Raw genomic sequence first — 19660 nt, 5'->3', positions numbered from 1 at the left:
ATTACCTCTTTCCCTGACTCTTGCTAGAATTTGGTGTATACTGCTTAAAGACCAAGGCAGGCTGATGCCAAGAAGGAATATTAGTTTGTGAAATCATGCAGGATCGGCTATCCATGTTAATGGCCCCCTAGTGTGCTTGTGCTGGAGGGGCTGGGAGATTAAATCCAGATAGGATGTTTTCTTAACATACAAAGTCTTCTTAATGTATTGTCAGTGATGCTAGGAGAAGTCTGGAGAAGATATGTCCTTTTAAATAAATATATCTGAGTTTTCCCAGCCAGATCTGAATAATTTGTTCCAGTAGAACTACTGTAGTTGCTTCCTCAGGTCAATTAGTGGATTCATAAGCAGTGTTCTGCCCCCTCTGTAACAGGTCCTGACCAAACTCCTATGGGGTTTCTGGTACAGATTATGTGAGGAATGAAACCTGATGGGTCACTCTGTTTCCTCTGATGTTATATTTGAGTAACAGAAGTAAAGGAAAGGTGATAAATACATTTCAGTCAAAACATTTGTGTTAGAGTAATTAAATATTGTACAGTTTTTCTGTCAGCTAATGTTAATTTGCAGTGATGTATGCATGTGGGAAATTCATTTGACTTCTGTAAAACTTGAAGAGCAAACCTGTTTAAAAGAAGAAACACTTCTAATCCTGGTTAGTAGTACTGCAGCAAGACATTTCTGTACTTTAAGAGCAACTCTCAGCAGTAAGTGGCTTTTTGAGGAAGCAGGACACAAAGGTGGCAGTTTGCATTACTGATGTTGGAGATCAGTGCAGCAGCTTACAGCTCATCCAGCACTGAAACCATGCTTCGGGAAAAGCTGCGACCTTGTGATGCTTGAGTATGCTGTGTGTGTGTGTGAAGGTACGTGCTCACTGATCTTAATCCACTTACTGTGTTTTAGGCTTCCTTTCCCCCACAACGAATAGCTAGCTCCTTGGTAACAACCTGTATGTAATTGATGCATTGTGTGTTTTTAAGTAGACCTTGGTTTCAGTAGCTGTGAACTTGGTATAAGCAGCAAATAATTTTGAAGAGTGGTGATGAGGTTGGAACCATTTATTTGCATTAAATGCTATGGTTTGGTTCTAGAATCTGAGCACTGATCAGACGCTCTTGGTGGGAATAGGCTGCCAACAACATCTGTTAGCCATAAGTCAGAGCAGGGCTGCTGAGTTCAGCACAGGAGTAACAAATAGTTGTGTAATTGATGGCTGGCTAATTAAGTCTAGCAGAAATGCTGCTCTTGAATAACAACATGAGGAAATTCAGCTGGATTAATTTTGTGTTTCAGAAATTTAAATATGTGGTTTAGAGAAAGTAGATCGACTTATTTAAGTATTGCATAATTTCAGTGGTGAACAGTATAAAAAAAAGAGTAGAAGGATAACGTGATCTAAAAGAGCTATTGCCCGCTTTACGTAATCTCTCTTCTTCGCAACTATTTAAAAGACTTGGAATTATGCTTTCAGTTGTCACCAGAGATGGTCTGTCATTAGTAGATGTTAGCTTTAATTGCCACTAGAGATGATCTGTCGTTAATAGATCTGACTGCGAACCAGAGCATATGCAGTGTGAAAACTTGTTCTCTTTCTTCAGTGGTACGATATTTGGCCTAGTTGGGTAATTTTCCCCAAGGCAGTGAAAATGATAAAAACAGCTCAGATTCTTCTCTTCCACCTGAGCCTGCATTTCTGTCTCGGCTTTCAGACTTCTCGCACCAGCGAGGTGAGCGTTGGGACGCAGCTGGTTCCTGCTCATGCCCAGACACTGTTGTGTGTCACAGTATTCCCGGCACGTGCCCCTCGTACCCAGCACAGGTGATTCGGTTGGAGCCCTGTTGTGTGCTGCTCCTTGCTTCCTTGCTTTCTAAAAGTTAAAAGCGGGAATAAGAGGGCGAGCATGTCCTGCCTCATCTCAATGGCTCCTACTGCGCTGCTGAGCTAGCAAGTGCAACAGTTGTGACTTCAGACTTGTATTTCGTGTATTCAACGTTACTCAAGTAAAATAGATACAGAAACCAGGATACGATACTTCCATAATGCAACCAGGGATTTTTTAACAAAATCTGAATACTCCCTTCTGGAGGAGGGGGCAGCTACTAGCTACAGTTATTTACATCATGAATTTGTAAGGATGTAGCTTTGTGGTCTCTTTTTTTTCCTTTACAGAAAGAGGAAACCAAAGGTTCGGTTTTGGTCCATGTAACAGGCTGTACATGTTTGTATTTTAGACCTGCGTGGAGTGGATGCTCCTGTATCCCTAAGGCGCCTAATACATAGCATTTCAGAGACTGATGGGAGGATCATTTCGAAAGGACAAGGCTCTCTGACCTTTGCTTCAGAATATTTTATGCACATTAGGAGTTTCTCATTATTTGTCAGCTTGCTTATTAAAATGAGTTTCATCTGTAAGAAGTGATTCTGCTACTTCATGTTAGCTCTTAAAATACAGGCGCAGTATATTGTACCTCTCACACTTCGCGTAATTTGTTACCTGCCACAAATAAACAATTACAGAATTGAAAGAGCTTATTGATTTGAATAATGCCAATATTTTTGCCATGTTTTTAGGACGTACCCAAGTGGCCAAGCTGGCTTCCTCTGGATGTTTAATGAGTTTCAGTAACTAACTCTAAGCCTCCATGGAAGAGGTTCCAGCATCAGTCATCTCTCTCACAAAGTCCTTTTAAAGAGAGTTCTGTTAGAGGTTAAATAAAGGAAAAAGAAGACACTCTTTAGACTTGATGACATGTATTTTTCATCCATTAATGAATTATTATCATTCTGCATTGTGGGCATATTCAGTTCTCTAAATTGTGTGGGGGAAAGTCATGCATATCACAACTGCTGTTTCATATAAAATTAGTATTCAGTGCTGAGAATCTCCGAACAAACCCATTGGGATTTTAGCCCAAATGTTATGATGTAGAACAGGAGCAAAATGTTGGGTATTAAAATCTTGATGTTGTGACTGAGGATGTATGGAGCGCAGATGTTCTGAGGCTGGCAGAACTGCAGGGAGAAGTTCGTAATGAAAGAAACGAGATTTTTATCTTCATCTTTTCTGTTTTAGGGGCAAAAACAACTTCTGCATACTTGAGTGGTTGCTTGGATTTTTTATTTTTTAAAAATGATTCTTTAGATTGATCCTTGAAAGAGCCATAATCCACTTAGGGAAAGGCTTAGATTTTAGCTGTTGTTCTGCCTGGTCTGCATGTGGCAAAATATTTCTTCCTCCTTTCATAAATGCTCCTTTTCCCTTTCTAACAGGACTGGTTTGATTGTTCTATTTAGTTGTCTTCTGCACTAGCTGGCTCGCTGCCTGAGCTGGGATGGATGGCTGCACTCAGTTGCTCACCTTGGTGCTGGTGGAATGGTTTCTTGGAGTTTCATCATAAGATCTTTGTATTGCAGCAGTGAGGCTGCTGGTACCCACAGTGATCAGCTGAGCTTCCTGGCCGTGGGTCAGGGGGGGGTGTGATACCCACTTGGTGCCCCCATTTTCATTTTCAAAAGTTAGGATCTAGGCTGTACGGGGTCTGCAGTACGGGGAAATGGACACAAGTTGGACCAAAGGAGGTTTAGATTGGACATAAGGGAAAACTTCCCTCAGAGAGTGGTCGTGCACTGGAACGACCTGCACAGGGAGGTGGTGGAGTCACCATCCCTGGCAGTGTTCAAGTGGCACCTGCATGAGGAGCTATGAGATATGGCTTAGTAGTTTGTGGTAGCAATGGTAATGGATTGGACTGCATGATCTTGTAGATCCTTTCCAACCTTGTGTTCTATGATTCTATGATATTGCTGCTTTCTGTGCTGGTGAAAGCTGCTCCTAAGTGTCCAAGTCTTCAGAATGTGTCCTAGAGGAAAAAGTGGGGAAGTCACAGTGCATATACAAATGTGCAGTAAGTTAGACTTGGCAGGCAGGTGGGGTTTGCATCTGGACAAGGCAAAGCTGAGTGAAAGGACAGGGTCTGCTGCAGGTGGTCCTTGGGGGTGGCAGGTAGTGCCAGATGTGTTTGAGCACTTAGCAGATTAGTTCATCTGTAGACTCTGAAGTATCAGAGTTGGTCCAATGCAGATTGATCTTTTTATTTTCCTTTAGACCCAGTCAAACAATTGCAGTTTAGACTTCTACTTACTCCTTGGTGCTTGTTTCTCGGCTGGACTCGGTCTCTGTAGTTGTCATCTGGAAGCAGTTGAGCTGTTTTTATGTAGTGTTGAAGCTTCAGCTAATAAACTCTGGTGGATCTGAGCTGATGAAGCACAGAACCAACATACACTTTGCTTCTCTGTTATCACAGTGGGTGAGAAACGTGGTGGGCTGTCTGTGTGCTGGAGGAGCTGGCTCTGGGAGGTGTGTGTGTGTGGGGGGGGGGGGGGGGGGGTTACTTTGCACTCTTTGGTAGTTTTATTTTGGGGGAGGTTCCTGTATTTGTTACGCTGACCATGTCTTCAAGTAACAGTGATGCTACTGTAGCACGTCCACGTAGTCTCCTGTCTAGGTCATATAGCTGAACACAGTTATCCTTAGGCACAAACTGTCTGACCTGGGCTCTTCAAAGAAGAAAATCTCTGGTAGGAGGGAAGGCTGAGCTTTCCTATGAAGTGAGACAGCTTACAGGCTCACATCGGTCAGTGGGAGCAAAACAAAAAGCAGAGCTTGCTGGATAGAGTGCCTTGTCTGCTGGAGACCCAACCGCTGCAGGGCACTGCTGTTGCCCACCGTTGCTGGCTGCACATGGTGCTACGTTGTGTTCTGGTCTCCTGCTGCCTGGATGGTCACCTGCTCGCTGTGAACAGCACTTCGGCTGTAGCTTTGACAAGAGCCAACATTTTCAAGGGTTAGGCATTACTGAAAAGTTGCAGAGGGACATATGTTCTGGTGTTTAGTTCAGGGACTGGGCAGTTACACAGCTGCAAGGTGTGCTGGTTGTGTGCCATAGATCAGTCAGTACTTCCAGTACTGCTTCTGGCTTCAAAGTAGGCGCATGTGGCTTTTCTTTATCTTTTTTTGTTGGTGGTGGTGGTGTTTTTTATTTTATTTGAACTTTGGTTGTCATCTGACTTGGTCTATATTCCTCCTAAGAGCCTCATTTTCCACGCAGCCGGACTGCAACATCTGGAAGCCATCTCTCCTTTGGCAAGGAGAGATGTGGCAGGCACAGTGAGGTGTAACTCCTTTCGTTATCATACCTTTACCTTCTTACATACATCCAAACCAATCAAAATCTGGCTGGGAATTTCAGTTGTGTTTTAGAGAAGCTCAGGGATGCTTTTGAGCAGGATAATTAGAAAGTATTATTTCCTATAATGTGGGCAACAGTTGCACTTGTTGTACAGTTGATTGATTTTTCAGTATTTTGTAATGCTTGCATCATTTGTTTTAAAGAGCTCATTGGACAGCATAAATGAGCAAATGCAGGCATGGGAACATAGGCAGGAGCTCAGCTGGGCTGTGGGCTCCAGCTCCAGGGCCAGGTGGGGAGGTCAGCAGTGGTGTCAGAGGGCTGGGGTTGGCCTTTCTTTGTGTCGCTGCTTTCTTTGGGCCTGGCTCTGTGGGATGGGTCTGAGCCACGGTACCGCAGTTTGGTGAAGTCCAAACCGTGCGAGGATGAAAAAACTTTCAGAATTCAGTTTTGCTTTCAGAATTTTGTATTCGGCCAAAAAGGAAGAATTATAAAAACAGAAGAAAAATGGCAGCATGATGGCAATAGGTCGTGAGGTTCTGGGTTGGGGTGTTGGCTGTGCCCTGAACTCCACAGTGGGCCCAGTCCTGAGGCTGTGTGCATCACGTGTGCTTGGGAAGCGCTTGCAGGGCTTTACTTGTTGGGCAAATGGCACAAAAATAACATTGAACCTGAAGGTTTTAATTGTGTTATTGCTCAGTTCAGTCTTGATTATGCTATCATAATACGATCAAACTGCTGATATCGTTAGAACTAAATCACGTTAAAGTGCAGTTGTACAGCATAGAGTGCTACTTTTGAAGTATGTTTCCTACGCTTTACTCAAATGGCCAAATTGCTTTACAGCTTGTTGGCTGTTGACATACTGAGTTGTTTAATCCTGGTAGAAATAACACGCGCTCTCAGGCCTGTAGGGAACACCAAGCACTTGCTCAAAGTCTAGCTTTAAAATCCCTTGAATTGCCTACTTGGGAAGATGGATGCAGAGGGAATGAGAAAAGCTGTAATCATTTGGAAACAACCATATTTTAGGAAAAGAAAAGTTTAAATGTCTTCTGATTGCTCAGGAAGTATCGAAGGACGCACTTTAGTTTATACCAGCTTTCTTCTTGTGAAACAACTCCAAGAAATTATCGGGTAGACTTTTGGTCCTTGATGTAAATCTCATCTGACTGGCATTTTAACTGTTGCTGCTGCAGAAACATCAGCACCTCTCCTTCATGGACAGATAAATAATTCAGGCACAAACTTCTTCAGCCAGCAAACCATTTTTGAGTCAGTGGAGAGCATCGCAGCTTCCCAAGTTGTCTCATTTTCTGAATTAAGGAAGCGAGGGCCCATCTGCTTTTTTCAGATGATTAACTGAATTTCAGTGAAAAATCAATGCCCTTCGTTCTGCATTTCCTCAGTCTTTGTCCTGACTGTGCAGCTAAACTTTGCGTTTCTGCATTGCCCAGAGTATGATACTGCTCTGCTGAGTTGCTTTATAAGGGACAGAAAGAGAGGGGAACAAAATGGAACAAAAAAAGCTATGCACGTAGGGGGAGCCCCTCGAACCGTATTGTTTGGCCATGCGCTCATAAAGGAGCGTTGGTATTAGTGCATTTGCACAGGGTGTGCAGCCCAGGTTTCTGGGGCAGATCTCGGCATTCTGTGTGTGCTTGTCTGCGCTGTCAGTGTGCGTGCTCCTGTGAGCAGGGCTGCGGGCTGTGCTGGAGGCCTCTGCCGGGTCACAACATTTAACTTTTCTTTAAGCACCTTTTCAGATTGAAAACAGTCTTCCACTGAGGACACGTGGCTCTTGCTTGTAGCAGATTATTTTAAATAGAAACTGTTGCGTGTTGAGCTAGCAACATGTATACCATCGGTGGTCCTGGACTGCTTTTGCTATTCTCCTGTTCTTCAGTTCATGGATATTTGTTAGCAAAACGCCAGAGGCTGCTGCGGTGAGGAGCTGCCTTGTTTCTACAAAGAAAGCATATCCTGAAACTCTTCTGCTCCCAGAGCCGTACAGCAGGAGCGAGGTGCACGTCTGCCATGGAGCCAGCCATGTGCGTGCATTCATCTCAGGGAAAGGGCAATCTTCCGGTGTCCTTCTGTCATTTAAATATGCAGCTGAAGGAATTGTGCTGCAATATTACTGCTCTTCTGGCAATCTGTTATGAAGTTTATTGCGGAGAAATAACTGGGTCAACCTCTGGCTGACCTGTCTCCTGGAGTTCCTTCAGTTAGCTTGAGGCTAGAGCTCCACCTTGTGATCTTTCAGCAGGATACATTTTCTTTTCATACTTAATAATTTAATTATGATTTCACGAAGTTGAGTGATTCCTGAAAGTTTCCGTAATCTGAGTGATTTCAGCATCTGCTTAGGGAAATTAAAGTTGATATCCTAAGGACGTGCAAATAGGCAAAAGATAAGATCTGAAGGACTGCGTTTTGTGTTGCACTTGAGGTGGATTTAACTTACTAAAGGATGGTGCATTTTATTGCATGTCATAGGTTCTGGAGGATTGCCAAGTTCAGAGCGGGATCTGCGTGAATGTCCCTTTCCCTTCCAGCCTGCTCAGGGAAGAACATGGTATTTCAGGAATTCTGATGGGACACTTCTGTGTGCAGTTCCCATTTCTCACTGCAGGGCTGCATGTGGCCCATCAGGGCTGTGCAGCAGGGCAGGGCCAGCAGCACTGCTGGGATCAGGGGAACAGCTAGTCCTAATGGCAGAGGGTGCTCAGTGGAAGGGGGCACGGTGAACTTCACGGCTCTTTGTTGCGTGCAGCTTGGTTGTGGCAGTTCTTGTGTGCAACATCGCGGCAGCTGGGTTTTGGGTTCAAGGCTATTGGAAGTATTTATGGGAATAATAGTGATTATAAAGAGCAGAAATAGCTTGTTTGGCAGAAAAAATCTCCAAGGTGCTTGTGGGTGCAGGTGGTAGTTGAGGAGATGTGCTCCTTTCAGGCAGTTTCCTTCGGGCACTGCTGGTAGGGAACGCTGGGCTGGCTTGGCTGCCTGCCACAGCTCTGGGATGCTTCTGGGATCCCTACAGCTGTACTGGGCACTGCTGGGGCCTGGGCTTTGTGCTGGAGCTGCCTTACAGTCCTTCAGGGCTCAGCTGTAAGTATGGTTCTCTGTTAATACCAGTGCCACGTTGCACTCACAAGGACCAACTTTTCCTCCTTCTCTCAAGAAGAATTTTCTGGACCTTAACTCTTAGTAGCTAAACTCTTCAGCCCCTTGGGGGAACGTGGCCTTTCTTATCTGCTCTCTGCCTGGGCAGTGCCACATTTCCTTTCTTGTTCTGTTGCTCATTCTGAGATGAGTGAGTGGATATAAACCACAACAGGCCTGGTTTGGCTTTGCTGACATAAGAAACACGCAGTTGGGTCACTTTCCCATACTTCCACATAATTTTATTGCTTTTTTCTTCAAAGTGTTTCTTTGATTCTCCAAAAGCAGATTTATACGGATTGGTACACTTGAAATAATTGTAATCATGAGCGTGGAGTGTAGTGTCATGCACGGAGGGAGCAGACAGCTGTGCTGACACAGGCCTGCCCTGCTGCTGAACCAGCCCGGCCGGCTGAGCGGGGACTGGAATCTCGAGGTCTGTTGTACCCGTGTCAGTGGGGAGCTGCAGTAGGTGACACGGACTGACCGAGCCCATGGCAGATGGGCAGCAGCTATCCCAGGCACGCCCTGGTTGGTGTACAGACTGGGGCTGGGGACAGAAGCAGTGATGTAGTTGGTGGCTGTAGGCAGGGGATGGATGGCAGCGATGCCATTGCCCTGCAGGGACTGTGGTTGGAAGCTTTGATCTGTGCTCTGGTTGCACTTGGCTGCAGTGCTAGCAGGATGTCTGGGCGTTCACCTGCCTACCCTGAACTTCCCTTCACCGCTGTTTGTTCCCACATAGCAGCGTGAAATGTGAAGAAGCAGCATGAGATAAGTTCAGGGTTGATGGTTTCTCTCAGCTCTCTAAATTCTGGAAGCTGCAGTGGCCCCTAGCATTCAGATACAGCATTTGCAGGAACAAGTGTACAGCCTTGATCTGTGCGCTGGGCTGAAATGCAGGCTCAGAAGCACTGCTGCCAGACGGCGAGCAGCATGTGCTTAGCATGCCGAAGTGACATCCTTCCCACACGTACCTCATCAGCCCAGCAGGCTGCACACTCAGCAGTTCCCAGCTCTCAAGGCTCTTCTCCTTGCTGTTGTCTTCAGACACCTGAGTCTCAGGCTTTATTGAACTGCACAGAAGTTACCGTGAAGCAGGCAGTTGGCATAGGAGGTTTCAGTGTGCGTGGTGAAGTTTCACATTTAAAGCATTCAGTGACTTTCCCCTCTAAGCATGGGGCAGCAAGTTAAATAAAAGAGGAACTGGCAATATTATAATAAACTTGAAAAACAAGGATTTTGCAGTCTTACATTGTAATGGTAAGGTGTTACGCTGCTTCTGAAGTTTTTCTTCATAGTGTGTAGCAGTATTTTCCTCCTTGATGTTTCTTCAGGCATGTCAATTGCTTTACATGCCCAAGCTGTTAGAAGCCTGGGTTGTTGGCTCGGAAGGGTGGGGATTTGTGAAGCAGGTGGTTGGGTTATAAGGACTTCTTGAGAGCCTCTATGTGCTAAGTGTTGGCAGGGTTTACACCTTGGAGATGAGGAGTTGGTGTACATATTGTCCTTAGGTGTGCACGCACTGTGCTTTAAGCTTAACACCAGTTCTGCTTTTTGGTTTGGTTAGCCATGGTGTCTGAGTGTTGCCAGCAGAGCCTGGGCTCTGCAGAAAGCAGTGCTGAAGTTCGAACTTCAGTCTAGAATAGACTTTGGAAAAAGTTACTTGCAAGGTGCTGATGGAAACCTTTTGAGATGGCTCGTGGTGATCTGAAAGGCTTTATCGAATGCTTTTGTATTTCTTTTTACTGTGATGCTCTTAACATTTGTGGAGGTGCTTTTTAGGAAGATCGTGGGAAGGGTCAAAAACACAACATCTTCAAAGAGAGAAAACCTTGGCTGGAAATGGTGATGTGATCTAATGTTTTCTGTGTTTCCAACTTTTCCACCTCTTCATACATGGAAAAAAATGAACTGTGTTTAATTAATTAATTTATTTTTAATTACAGAAGTTGACTGAGACAAAGGAAGAAAGCAAAGTGAGCTTGTGCTTCAGCCTGGTTTTTGAATATCTTTCTAATACAGTGGTGTTCCAGAAGATGATAAAGAAATGATAGCAGCTCCAGAAATACCAACTGATTTTACTCTCCTTCAGTAAGTGCTTCAGGAATTTCTAGTTCCATACTTCTTAGTGGTACTAGCTACAGCTGGTTGTTTCCCTTGGAACTCAAATGGGGGAATAGGGTTCTAGATCTTCTTTCTTACTGAAAAATTGATATAAATAAAGCATTGTTAAGAGTTTTTCCTTGAGCATTCAGTGGTGAGCAAAACAAATAGGTTTTTGGGGGTTTTTTTGCTTGTTTTTTGTTAATTATTTTTAAATCAGTTTTTAGTCTTTGCTGATAAGAAACCATCATGACCAGCTTCTCTGCTTCATGCATTTAAGAATGAAGGTACTGAGTAAGAAACACTTCGATTAGGAGTAACAAGAATGCTAAGCTCCCTCTTTTTAGAGTGATGAAACCTTGGGGTATTTACCCTTAATAACTGGGGCAGGTTGCCTTCTTAGAACACCAAGTGCCAAGTGCATTTGATGAGACCACTAAGCTTCTTTACCCTTTTTAAGAGTAGGCATTTGAGTTTACGTTATTTTTATTACGTTTACACAAATTTAAATCTATTACTTTGTGATTTATTTATTCATTTATTTCTGATTTAGATGTGGTCAATGAAGAATCTGCATTCTGATGCAGCATCTATTAATGATGTAGTATATCAAACAACTTTGGCAGTTATTCTATTAATACATCTTTTATATAACCTTAAAGAGAACAGATGAAGTCTGGTGGAGAAATGTCACCTGACACCTTCTTTCCTCTGCACGTTTTAACGGGGCTGCTCAGTGGTAGCAGGAGATCTGTGGAGGCACTTTGATTGTGAAGGAAGGTGGTGGTTTCATGGCTGTGTTTTCTCTCTCTCTCTTTAAGTACTGTGGCATATATTATTTGTGCTGTTTGATGATGGAGATACTGTAATTTTTGCACGTGTCAAAAGCAAAGTTTCCAACCTGTTGCTATTTATGTTGACCTTTACCTGTGGAAACCATGCAGTGAGGCTGAAAGGAAGTGTTTATGCAGGATGGGCTGTGACCATGGGGATTTGCTCCGATTTGTTCCTTGAAAATAGGCTTAAACATGAGGAACTGACAGTTTCCCTGTTGGAGGTGGCTTACTGAACCGTGGGCATAAAGTGACTTCATGTAGTTTATTTAAGAATGTTTCTGCTAAAATGTGTAAACAGTTTGTCTTTTACCCTTGCAGGGAGTCTGAAACGCACTTCTCTTCCGATACAGACTTTGAGGATATTGAAGGAAAAAACCAAAAACAAGGCAAAGGAAAAGTACGTTCGTTTCACTGGGACGCTGAAAAACTTGTACTGTTACGGGAGTAGCAGTTCAGCATTTATTCTAGAGCTAAGACAGGATTGTATTTTTTAAATTAAAATGTTCTGTGGGGAGAGTTCATGTTTGTATTTTCATTGGAATATTGATCTTGACTATCAGCACGATATTCCCTTCCTGCTGTGGAGGTGCCTAGCGATGGGGGGAAAATCCTATATTTAAACTTAGTGCTAATACAGTCTCTTCTGGTTGGTGTCATTAATTCTGGCTCTGTTTTCATTGGAAAAGCAAACAGAAACCAATAATTCAATTAAAAATTCCTTAATCTTGTTTAAGCACTAGGAAGACCTTTTGTTCGTATATTGTCACAATAACATTTCTTAATTGCCAAAAGATTAAAGAGGAGGAGGAGGAAATGGAACGTGTAGAATCCAGGTAGTCTTTGTATCAGTCAGCATCAGGTGCTACTCAACTTCAAATTTGAATCTGGTTCTTGCTAACATAAGACCTGTGTGTAGTTGCATCGTATAAGTGATACTTTAGTACTGTTTTCTGTGTTTCGTTTTGTTTACTACATAATAACTGATGAAGACTTTTGTGTGTTTGTGTGATTGCAGACCTGTAAAAAGGGTAAAAAAGGACCAGCAGAAAAGGGGAAAAGTGGAAACGGAGGAGGGAAACCTGGTGGTCCAAATCGGATGAATGGACATCACCAACAGAATGGTGTGGAAAACATGATGCTGTTTGAAGTAGTTAAAATGGGCAAGAGTGCTATGCAGGTAAGGCTTGGGATATCCCTGAGACTTGGATGACTGTACAGGTTACATATAACAATATTTTTCCATACACGTGATCTACTAAAGTTGAGCCTTATGTATTTTTTGCAGCTTTTAGTTGTAGGTCAAGATAAGGGCATGTTTTCACATTGCTGAAATTAGAATTTGGAAGAACTGATTTTTTCATTTCTGAATGCCAGATGTGAATAATCAGGTGTATAATGAAAAAATTACAAATTAATATTCCAAGTATAAATTGGCAAAGAGTTTGCTTGATTCTGCTAATCTTCAGTGAAGAGAGGGTTAAAGTGTGAGGCTGCCAGCCATGGAGTGTTCCTGCTGACTCACTCATGTGACTCCTCAGCAGCCTGGCTGTAAGTCTATCTTTGGGATTGAAAATGTAGAGTTTACAGCTTCTCTGGTACATATGCAGGAAGCTGGGTCTGTGCGTGCAGTCCTGTCGGGGGTTTGCAGGCTCCTGCTTCAGACTGCAGGTTTTGGGGCAGGATGTGGAGTGATTTTTGTCATGCTTGTGTTAGTAAATAAATGGTTTGCTGTATCTTTTATATATTTCTGCAGTAGACAGGTTGTACTGTATGCATGAATGATTTAAAGGTGATAGCACATGAATTCTTCTCACATATAACTGTTACCACATTTTTCCTGCTAATTTGCTTCCCTTGAAGGTTTTGTAGCAGAGCACTTGTGTTGCTTTTTGGTTTTACTTGCCATTATGCTTTGGGTTAGTTAATGCAGAGCACTTAATGCCCATACAGCATAGAGCAGTGCTGTTCATTCTGTTACAGCTCATGTGCGTGGAACAGTTCATCACAGGGACAACATTTAGGAGGAACATAGGGAATTGCAACTCTTGGAACTGAACACCTAAACAGTACCTTCAGAGAAGTTTACCAGTTAAAAACAAACAAACAAGTCTGCTTCTGTAAAAAACTGCTCATTATTTTTGCTCTCTTTGAAAAAGTGAGGGTACTGGAAGGTATTCCTGTGCTTTTTGTCCAGGCCTCACTTTGTGCCTGTGTATGTCTATGGGTTAAATGGCTTTTTTTATTCTTAGTTTTGAAAAACTGATGCTGTATGAGTAAAAGGTCATTCAAGCATTTTGTTCTGCATCAATCAAAAACGATGAAGAGTTCCAGCTATTCATAAAAGGGCTGAGAATCCCTTATGGAAAGCATGTACGTAATGCCAGCAGTTCCATTTATGAAAACTAAATGTTGTATTTGTTTGTTTTCAGTCTGTAGTGGATGACTGGATAGAGTCATACAAACATGACAGGGATATAGCACTTCTTGATCTCATCAATTTCTTTATTCAGTGTTCGGGCTGCAAAGGTAAGGAAGTGAAACTTTATGTGCTCCTTATGTTCTATTACAGCTTGATTTTGAGTCTGTAGGCTATAGTTGGGTGAAGTTGGGTGCTGGGGGAGGAGGAGGGTTAGAGGTGTTACACAGAAGTACTTTAAAAGGTAGATTAAATCTTTTGCATTCACACCGGAGAGAACACAGTACTGGTACTTAATGCTTCCCACATCTTCCTTGGTTGCTGGTATTATTTCAGAAAACCATCTGCCTTTAGTGTTGATAAACTTAACTTGCTTGATCTTGGAACTGTAGTTTGTATTTAATTTATATCAACGGGTGTTCTGAGGTCATTCAGTAGCCTTGTACAAGTGTTCTATGTGTCAGGTGTTAATGGACAGCTTCATGGTAGCCTGTCTATGGTAGATTGTATTTTCATTTTTCTTATGTTTGGGAGCTTCTGCTTTTCCTTCCTCTAATCCACATCCTCCATTCTCTTACCCTTTTAGAAGAGGAGAAGGAAACTTAACTCTTGACTGCACTGGAGTGTGTCAGTGTGACTGGATGTGGTTTGCTCTGCTCAAGTGTCTCCTGATAAACTTTTAACACGTACAAATCTCCAGAAGGCTAACAGCATTTCTCAGAGTTGTTAGTCATACTTTCAAGTGCAGTGACCTTTAGATTATTGTTACCAGACAAAATGACAGAATCTGTTACTCCTTTCTGAGATGATACTTGTGAATTTTGCAGCGTAATTGCAGTAAACTTTAGGAGATCTTTAGGAGTTGTGTTTGTTTTAATACCACCTTTTGCACTGTCATAGTTTAGGCTAAGAGAAATAGGAATTTCATGAAATTACTGGATTTATTGTAGTGCAGAAGATAATAGATAGCAATGGGGCTGCTTGGAATTGTCTGATATCATTTAGAATCTTGAATCCAAAATGATCACTTCCATTTACTATATTCTGTAATATATAATTTTCTGATTAAGAGGGCTGGTGCACATTTTCTTGACTCCTGAGTATGAACGAATGAGTGAACTTTAGTGTGCACACACTGTATGTAGTGACAAGAAAACCACTGGTATTCCTCTCTTCTTACAGATGCTCAATTGAAGACTTTTAACTTATATTAAAAAGTGAACCAACCAACAACAAAACCCAACGATCACCTTAAAGCCACCATCACTAAAAAAATACCCATAATCTGTTGGTTGGGTGAAAATTGATCGTAGCAGGATACGTCTTCTGCCTTTCACCTCTTTGATTCAAAGTGTTAATAATCTAATATCTCAATTGTAGGAGTTGTTACAGCAGAGATGTTCCGACATATGCAGAATTCTGAAATAATCCGAAAAATGACAGAAGAATTTGATGAGGTAATTTAATAAAAGTGCTGAGAATGTGTATTAATTTTATTTTGTTTTTAACCTGTCCTAATCTTATTGAATTGTGTTGCTGAAGATTTCTTTCAAGTGTAAGAACAACTGTAAAAATGTCAAAACTTGATGAATGACAGTTTTATTTCCTAGCCCCACAATTCAGTGAAGGCTCTGTGTGTTTGTAAGCTGGCCTATTAATGGCTCAGGAAATCAATATTCACTTTCAGTTTTAAGACAGCGGGAACTCCGATTGCTGTGGGGCAGTATGAAGTGCTACCTCTTTTTTCCTCCACACCTTCCTGTGTACGTGAGGCCCTTAAAGGCTTTTTTAAGGAACTTGTGAAATGCTTGCTAAATTTGCTTCAGCGTGTCCATTCATCTGTAAACGGTGGCCATTTTAATTTGATCATGCCTCCTGGTAAAGACTTCAATACTTTGTGCTTCTTGGGAATTGTAGCTTTTTTTGCTTATTTTGCAGTATTTACTGTAGACCTTCTGAACATTGTCTGTGCATATAAAAAACCTGAGCTGTAAATTATGGTGGATGCCTCTTAGTGGAATGAGGTTATTTGGAGGTCTTGGCTCTTAAGTTTTACTCACCTCTTTTTAATCTTCATTTAAAAACAACTTTTAAGACTTTTGAAAGAGCTTCCTGTTTCTATTTCTGTTTTTTAATAGGACAGTGGAGATTACCCGCTAACTATGGCTGGTCCCCAGTGGAAGAAGTTTAAATCCAGTTTTTGTGAGTTCATTGGAGTACTCGTCCGACAATGTCAATATAGCATCATATATGATGAATATATGATGGATACTGTCATTTCACTGCTCACGGGGCTGTCAGACTCACAAGTCAGAGCATTTCGGCACACTAGCACGCTGGCAGGTCAGTGAATTTTTTTTATCTGTGTATTGCTGCCATGTTATGTCTTGTGTTGCACAGGAAGAAACTGTTGAATGTTTTGATATTCAACGTTCAGCTCGTGTTCCTTCATATGATACATGTCTCTAATGCAGCTAGTTTGGGTACAGCTTTCAGTACATTACTGCAAATTACTTAATTATTTAAGGGATTCCTTACCAGCTGTACTTCATTTTGTTAGCTTTAGGTCTATTAGGAAAAGCAAATACCATATTTCCAAAATGCAGTTGAACCTGTACGTGCCCCGAGTTCAGTCAGACCAGAGTCATATTATAAATAGAAAGCAATTTTCACTACAAATTTGAAGTGTGCTTTATACTGAGGTGTTGTAATTCACAGTAGGATTTCCATTTGTTGCATTAGAAATAATTGTAAAGAATTTATCATCAGTGGTACAGTCACCAAGTTTTTCTATTTTAATTGATGTTGTTAAATTTGTTCTTGATGTGGTTTGAGTGTGACATGTTTATTTAAAACTCTCCACTATCAGCAACTCGTGAACCTGCACAGGGTAAAGAGGAAGGGCCTAGGATGGCGTGCAGCAGCCAAACACGTGAGGGTTTATTGTGTCAATTTTAAGGTGATTGGACTGCACGTGAGACTGAGTTAATAATACTGAGCTGGAAGCAGTTCCTGTTAGTGTGCTGGAGCTGGCTGACTTACCTCTGACTTCAGCTGCAGGTGGCTGGTCAGATGCTCCATTTCATTCACTGTCTGTGCAGAATGTGCAGTAGAGCACTGCACGTCAGGCTGCTGCTCTGGGATTCCCAATAGCCAAGGCCTTTATCTTAGAAGGAGGAACAAAACCCTTTATTGCTGATTCTGCTGAACCATCGATTTAACTGTTCTACCATATGGCAAATAGGAATTTTGATTCTTCAGGTACAGGGTTTTACTACTTGTTAAAACTTGAGTTGTGCATGAGTAAAAGTTGCTGAAGTTACCCTGTTGCATGTCAGTTTCTGTCTCACAGTGATTTTTGCATTTGTTCACATCAGTGGTCAATTCTGCTGTTTTCTGTGTACTGATTTCTGCAGTTCACACGTGATGTGACACAGCTTTGTACTCCTGGTGATTGGGTTTTAAATGGGGTAGAGACAGCCAACAAAGTCCTTTTTCATATTTCATAGAATCATAGAATTGCTCAGGTTAATAAAAACCTTCAAGATCATCAAGTTCAACTGCAATGTAACCATACTACCCTAACTGACAACCCACTGCTAAATCATGTCCCTGTGCACCACATCCAGATGGATTTAAACACACTCAGGGATGGTGACTCAACCACCTCCCTGGGGAGCCTGTTCTAGTGCTTAACAGCCCCTTCTGTACAACCCTGCTCTCTCTGCAGTCACCTTTCAGATTTTTGAAGAGAGCAATAAGGTCTCCCCTCAGCCTCCTCTTCCCTGCACTAAAAAGCCCCAGTTCCTTTAGTTGTTCCTCATAAGGCATATTCTCCAGACTTGTCGCCCTTCTTAGGACATGCTCCAGGACCTCAGTGTCCTTTCTGTATTGAGGTGCTCAGAACTGAACACAGTACTCCAGGTGAGGCCTCACTAATGCCAAGTACAGGGGCAGGATTACTTCCCTGGTCCTTCTCACCACACCATTCCTCATCTAAGCCAGGATGCCACTGGCCTTCTTGGCCACCTGGGCACACTGCTGACTCATGTTCAGCCAACTGTTCATCAGTGCACCAAGGTCCCTTTCTGTCAGGCAGCTTTCCAGCTGCTCCTCCCCTAGCCTCTAGGGTTGCCTGAGGTTGTTGTGACCCAAGTGCTTGACCTGACACTTGGCCCTATTGAAATTCATACAACTCATTGATTCAGTCTATTTACATCCCTCTTTAATGCCTTACTTCTCTCCAGCAGATCGGCACACTTTCCCAACTTAGTGTCATCCATGTACTCAATGAGGGTGCATTCAATCCCCTGAATCAAGATCACTGATAAAGATGTTAAATAGAAGTGTCTCCAGTACTGAACCCTGGGGGCACCACTCAGGACTGGCTGTCAGCTGGATTTAACTCCACTGACCACAGCTCTTTGGGTCCATCCATCCAGCAGGTGTTTTACCCAGCAGAGCTTATGCCCATCCAAACCAAGGGCAGCCAGCTTCTGCATGAAGATGTTATGGGAGACAGTGTGAGAGGCTTTACGGAAGTCAGTAGACCACATCAACAGCTTTACCTTCATCTGAATGACATCAAGTTTGTCAAGCAGGACCTACCGTTCATGAACCCATGTTCACTGGGCCTGATCCCCTGGCTGACCTTTAGTTGATGTGTGAAGGCTCTCGAGCCATGTGTTCCATAACCATCCCCGCCACTGATGTGAGGCTGATGATTCTGTAGCTACTGGGATCATATTTCCAGCCCTCTTTGAAGATGGACATCACATTTGCCAGTCTCCAGTTCACCAGAACATCCCTGGTTAGCCAGAACTGTTGAAGAATGATGGAGAGTGTCTTGGCAACTATGTCTGCCAACTCCCTCAGTGCAGTCCGTGTGACCCCATGGACTTGTGCTGTTTGCAGTGATTTAGTGATTTTGGCTTTTCCTTTTCATCTTTATCTCCTTGTCACATGTATGACAATGTTTGGAAGTACTGGCATGTCTTTGTATTGGTGTATCAGCTTTCTGTGAGTGAGACATGCCCCAGTCTGTGCCCTGCCTGTGCAAGCCCTGGTCTTAGAGTTAAAAAGATGATAGGAAAAATGAATTTACTAATGCCTACTCTATAAGTGAGGAGGTGGCCAAGTTGGTCTGAACTATTTTTAAAAGGAATGATTCAGATAAAAAACAGACACACACACAAAAAAGCCAACAAAGCCCAACTTTTTACATTGTGGTCAACTCTTCCTTCTAATTCCCTGACATCCTTTGGTGCTCACGTGCGTAAACAAAGAGATGAGAAAGTTGCCTTGTTAAAATTAAACTATGGGAAAAGAATAGTGCAGTTTGGTATGATTAATTGCCTTAAACATTTCCTTTTGAAGGAAAAGAGCTGTGTTTTTGGGACTGAATGATGGGGTGACATGAATCTATTAATTGAATCCCATTCCAATAATGGGCTCCTTTTAACATTTCTTGGACGGTTGTAAATGGGGGGATGTTTGTCCTGCATATCAATTCCATAATAATGCTTTTAGTGTTGAAAAATGGATGTAAGGATAGGAACAAAATATTATTTTATCTGTTGTGTTGCTAAGTCATGGTGCACAACAGTTTCAAGTAAAACAGCGCTCAAGTCCTGAAGTTTGCTGATCAAGAAACTGACAGTGAATGCTTTCATAAATATAGAAACTGTTGACAGGAGGAGGTATGAGGATGTTCATCTGTCAATCTTCATAGGTCAGGTGCCTCAAACCATCCGTCCTTTTTCTGCTTTGTTGCAGCTATGAAGCTGATGACTGCTTTAGTGAATGTGGCGTTAAATCTTAGTATTAACATGGACAACACGCAGCGGCAGTATGAAGCAGAGCGAAATAAAATCATTGGGAAACGTGCTAATGATAGGCTGGAACTCTTACTACAGAAAAGAAAGGAGGTTAGTGCCATTTTCTT

The 19660-nt window shown here is 42.5% G+C and overlaps 1 protein-coding gene across 4 annotated transcripts in view; it reads left to right on the top strand.

The window, feature by feature from the left end:
- STAG2 (STAG2 cohesin complex component) overlaps nucleotides 1–19660 on the top strand; it is a 62135-nt gene that overhangs the window by 16582 nt on the left and 25893 nt on the right. For 3 of the 4 annotated variants that reach the window (XM_065729663.1, XM_065729664.1, XM_065729666.1), the window contains 7 exons: nucleotides 10308–10452; nucleotides 11619–11697; nucleotides 12316–12477; nucleotides 13730–13826; nucleotides 15097–15173; nucleotides 15855–16059; nucleotides 19492–19643. In XM_065729663.1, the coding sequence (XP_065585735.1) occupies nucleotides 10409–10452; nucleotides 11619–11697; nucleotides 12316–12477; nucleotides 13730–13826; nucleotides 15097–15173; nucleotides 15855–16059; nucleotides 19492–19643 (816 nt within the window). In that variant the 5' untranslated portion in view covers nucleotides 10308–10408. Of the gene's footprint in view, nucleotides 1–10307; nucleotides 10453–11618; nucleotides 11698–12315; nucleotides 12478–13729; nucleotides 13827–15096; nucleotides 15174–15854; nucleotides 16060–19491; nucleotides 19644–19660 lie in introns of those variants that run through there. The other variant, XM_065729665.1, reaches the window with a different exon arrangement.

This window comes from Cyrtonyx montezumae, unplaced genomic scaffold, assembly GCF_038088225.1.
Source record: "Cyrtonyx montezumae isolate F1298 unplaced genomic scaffold, pur_monq_1.0 scaffold_11, whole genome shotgun sequence".
NCBI classification, from domain to species: domain Eukaryota; kingdom Metazoa; phylum Chordata; class Aves; order Galliformes; family Odontophoridae; genus Cyrtonyx; species Cyrtonyx montezumae.
This window is presented reverse-complemented; position numbering and strand designations above follow the sequence as displayed.